General features: G+C 49.0%; 1 protein-coding gene across 1 annotated transcript; it reads left to right on the forward strand.

The window, feature by feature from the left end:
* Window positions 1-2,812: 2,812 nt before the first annotated feature.
* Window positions 2,813-4,312, forward strand: EMWEY_00053160 (hypothetical protein; the record flags this gene model as incomplete). Its single annotated transcript, XM_013479952.1, has 3 exons — window positions 2,813-3,566; window positions 3,788-3,859; window positions 4,272-4,312. 3 exons carry the CDS (start codon window positions 2,813-2,815, stop codon window positions 4,310-4,312), a joined length of 867 nt encoding a protein of 288 aa, XP_013335406.1.
* Window positions 4,313-4,786: the final 474 nt, after the last annotated feature.

The following is a 4,786-nucleotide window of genomic DNA, read 5'->3' on the forward strand; positions in this document are numbered from 1 at the left end:
GGTGTAAGTACACCTCAGCAGCTTAGCAGCTGCGTTGCTGCTGCTGCTGCTCCTTGCAGCCTTTTCTATGCGCCTGGCTCTATGGCAGCAACTGGCTAGCTGGGAGAAGTTAGCTAGCAGCTAACTAACTAGCTGGCTAGCTAGCTAGCTGCTAGCTAGCTGCTAGCTAGCTGCTATGGATAGCAGCTAGCTAGGCATGAACTAACAAATGACCGCAACAACTAGCCAACCGCTTTTAGTTATTCAGTCCTTTACAGGTATAGCTAGCTGGCTAGCTAGCGGTGAATCGGTAGCAAGCTGGCTAGCTGCAGCTAGCTGCAGCTAGATACAGCAGAGGAGCAGTAGCTAGACAGGGTAACTCAAGTAGCAGTTTAGTGCTGCTGTTGCACTGCATTGCTGCTGCACTGCACCTGGCACGGAGGCACTGCTGTATACAGCCCACTCTCCCAATGGCTAGCTGTGGCTAGCTGCAGCTAGCTAAATGAACTTTATCCAGTGTATATGAAGTGTACAGACACTCGGGTGTGTATAGGAGACGCCAATTAGATGCTAAGAAGCAGCAGAGGAGAAGGAAAGGAGACGGCAGCTGCTGCTGTTTGCGTCTGTCGCTGTCTAGAATCTTTAGGGAGCCCTCCTGGGGGACCCCTAAAGTCCCTATTATGTCTTTTGTTGGGGGCCCCTAGACGTAAAGTTGCTGCTGGGGGGCCCCTGCTCAGACACCACAGCGAAGAGGACCGCTGCCTTCTACATTGCTGCAGCTGGGCTGTGGGGTGTATATAGGCAGCTCGTACTGCGGCAAGAGAATAGAGGGGAGACAATAAAAAGGATAATTAATATAATTTAATGATAAAGTTAACATATAATGCCTAGACAACACACTGTCTATCTTTTTAGTGACGACGGAGCCGTGCCTGTAGTAGAGGACCAGTGCACGTGGAGGATTGGGGTTTATCTTGGGGGTGAATAAATGTTTTTTTTGCTGTTTAATGGGTAAATAAATTAAATAAAAATAATATAATTACAAATAAATAAAGAAAAAACAGAAAAAATGGCTCCTATTCTCCCGTTTGCCCTCCCTCCCTCCCTTGCATCGCCTGTCCTTACAAGTGACTCTATGTGAGCTTCTTGCGGTGTCACTGCAACTTCTTTCTTCTATTCATTTTATTGCATTTATAGACTTTTTAAATGATAAAATGGATAAAAGGGGGTATTTTAATGCCTTTTTAGAGGTTATTCATCGGTATTTCAGGCCATAGTCGCCCTACCGGTGCCCCTCTATATACCTATACCCTCTTATCCCCTCCCCTATTCTTGTATATAAGATTGTTGTACTAGGGCATTAACAGCAACGCCCTTATTATATAAATCTTTTTTGTATAAACTCAAGGAAAGAAGGTAAAAAAGTAAAAAGGTAAGCAACTAAACCCTAAACCCTAAACCCTAAACCCTAGACTACCTCGGGAGGTCACCGCCACGCCCCTCATCCTTGCCACCGCGGTCTGTACAATGAATTGTTGTTTAGGGTTTACATAGATAATATTTCTTTTGTTTATTTTAGGGTTTATGCTGACAAAACCCTCAGGAAGGCAGCGCTCTGCGGCTGCTGCTGCTGCTGTTTCCTCTCATTGGAGCCCGTTGATCAACGAGCAGCAGCAGCAAACCTGAGGTGTATAGGCACCTCCAGACCCCATAAGGGCAGTCGTCGTGTTGTTGTTGTTGCTGCTGCTGCAGCTGAGGTGTACGCACACCCCACAACAATCCCTCAAGACCCCAGGCTGTTGCAGCCGGAGGGAATGGGGGCCCCCTGGTATGCGCTGCCGTAGGGGCCCCCCATGCACGGCAGTTGTACTAAGGGTCTCTTTTATTGTATTTGTCTCTTTGCATGCAAGGAGGCACAAAGAAGAAAGATAAAAGAGGCACTAAGTACGAGCAGCAGCTAGCAGCACATCAGCTGTCTTAGGGGGGCCCCCCTGCTACTTTTTATATTGCAGTAATGGAGGCAACAATACCCCCTTCCTTACCTCTACTTCGTTGGGGGGCCCCCAAAGGTAAGGGGCCCCTAAAGGCCACTGCTGCTGCTAAGCCTTCTAACTACAGAAGCAAGCATCTGCTGTCTTCTTTGCTGCTGCACAATCGTCCGAGGAGTAATAACTCTACAAGCAGCAGCAGCAGCAGCAGCAACAGCAGCAACAGTGGCCGTCGCAGCAGCAGCAACAACAGTGCAGCAGCAGCAGCACCAGCAGCAGCAGCAAAAAAACGCTGCCCCTCCAAATCTGCTGCTATAAAGAAGCATATGTCTTCTTTTACTACTCATCGCAGCAGCAGCAGCAGCAAAGAAGGATGGGGCCCCTGCTGCAGCAGCTTCAGCTCGGGGGCAAAGCCTCGCGGGCGGCAGTCTCCTGCTGCTGCTGCTGCTGCTGCTGCCGATGCTGCGGATGCTGCTGCTGGTACTGCTGCTGGTTCTGCTGCTGTTGAGGAAATCCCAGCAGCAGCACCAGCAACAACTCTGCGGTATTTGCGTCGTGGCCGCAGCAAGCAGCAAAAATGTTGCAGCCCATCAGTACCCTCTCCAACGGGGGGCCCCCTATTGGGGGCCCCCACCTCTACTAAGAAGCATCAGAGGGAATCAGGGGAAAGTGTATTAGGGGCAGTTTATAAGAGTTTTATGGCGGTAATAAGACTAAGAAGGGCATTTAGGGCAGCAAGGAAGCGTAAAAAGGGAAAGGGTACATGTATTGATTCATGTAGCAGCAGAGATGGGTCCACGGGGGCCCCGGGGGCCCCAGATACACCCGAGGCATGCGGGTATATGATGACTTCAACGGGCAGTCTTGGGGCCCCTAGTGTTGAACGAAGCAGCAACAGCAGCAACAGCAGCAACAGCAGCAACAGCAGCAACAGCAGTAACAGCAGCAGCAGCAGTAGCTGCAGCACACAAGCTCGTTGTGGGGGCCCCTCTCTGAGTACTGGAGGTAGCGGTACACCTATGGGGGTGGCCTCAGGGGGGGCCCCCGACTTCACGGGGGCCCCGTGTGATACCCTTTTATGCGGAAGGGAGATGCTGCACCTTATGCAGTTTACTGATTCTGCATTAACTGCTTCCTCGAGGGAGGGGCCCCCCAATAAGAAGGGGGCCCCCTCGGATAATTCACGGGAAGGGTACAGTTCACAAGAAGACCATGAAAGGGGGCCCCTCTCCCTACATGCTGCTGCAGATCTACACAACAAAAATGGTACCCAAATAAGCCTTGCATGCAGGGGCCCCCCCTCAGCAGCAACAATGCATGCGCAGGGCAGCAGCAACAAATTAAGAGGAGGGGCCCCCATTTGGGGGCCCCCAGATACTCCGTTATACACTTGTTGTCTGCTGCAGCAACAAAGAAGGTGGGAAAATGCCGTTCGACTGCAGCAGCAGCAGCAGCAGCAGCATATGCAACAGCAGCAGCAACAGAAGCACCAGCTGCAGCTGCAACTGCAGCAGCAGGGCCCCTCTATTGAGGAGCAGAGGGCCTTTTTTGCTGCTTCTTCTTGGGGCCCCGAAGACTTCACGTTCATAAGGACTGTAGGTAAGGTGATGGCATAAATAACCCTAAACCCTAAACCCTAAACCCTAAACCCTATACGACCCTCGTTATATCTCTGAGAAGATTCTGTCTCTCGCTTTTTTTTTCGCCAGCGTCTTGAATCTCCAAACCCTAAACCCTAAACCCTAAACACTAAACCCCAAGCCCTATAACCCTAAACCCTAAACCCTAAACCCTGCGTATGCTGCCGATTGTGTGGTAAGGAACGGGGACATTAGGTCGGGTGTTTATAACCCGTTTGAAGGGTCGTGAGGCCCCCCTGATGCATGCGGATGGTACGGGGGGCCCCCCTCCTCCAATAGGGTTAGAAGAAGGGGGGGCCCCCCGAAGGTATAAAAAAGGAGAGAAAACTTGTTGTGAATTAAGAAAAGAATTAGAAAATACTCCTTATGCAATAAAAAGATTAAGAAAAGCACAAATATTACAAGTTAAACAACAAACGCATGTACTTAATGAAAGAAAAATACTACGAATCATGAGACATCCTCTTGTTGTTAACCTGTATAAACCCTAAACCCTAAACCCTAAACCCTAAACCCTAAACCCCAATGCTGTCAAGATGTATTAGCACACTTAGGATCACAATGGAGAGAAATAGATTAAGCTGCGTACATAGGTCCCGTCCTGACCAGGGTTTAGGGTTTGGTATTCAGGGTTTAGGGTTTAGGGTTTAGGGTTTGTGTTCAGGTTTACGACTTTCCAAACAAGGACGCATTTATTTTTGTTGATGGAGTTTGTAGGAGGTGGAGAGTTATTTTCTCTTCTTAAGTTCGTTATTTATACAAACCCTAAACCCTAAACCCTAAACCCTACAACCTGATTCTTTTTGCTTATCTCCATTCTAAATCTCTTTTCTCCCGTCTCTGTGACACCATTATTTCCACTACCAAACCCTAAACCCTAAACCCTAAACCCTAAACCCTAAACCCTAAACCCTAGAATGTGTGTGCTACATTTAGCCGCAAAGGTTCCCTCCGTTTGGAGGCCGTTCGTTTCTACTCTGGGGAAGTTCTTGTGGCTCTTCTATATGTACACAGTAAGCTACCTACAGCAGCAGCAGCAGCAGCAGCAGCAGCAGCAACTGCAGCAACTCCTCTTATTCGTTTGTTTTGTGTATCTTTCTCCTCTCTTTCCTCCTTACCTGTCTCCTCCTTATTTATATCCCCTCTCTCTCTCTCTCTCTCTCTCTCTCTATATATATA

Source organism: Eimeria maxima, genomic scaffold (assembly GCF_000499605.1).
Source record: "Eimeria maxima Weybridge genomic scaffold, Emw_scaff1492, whole genome shotgun sequence".
Taxonomy (NCBI): Eukaryota; Apicomplexa; class Conoidasida; order Eucoccidiorida; family Eimeriidae; genus Eimeria; species Eimeria maxima.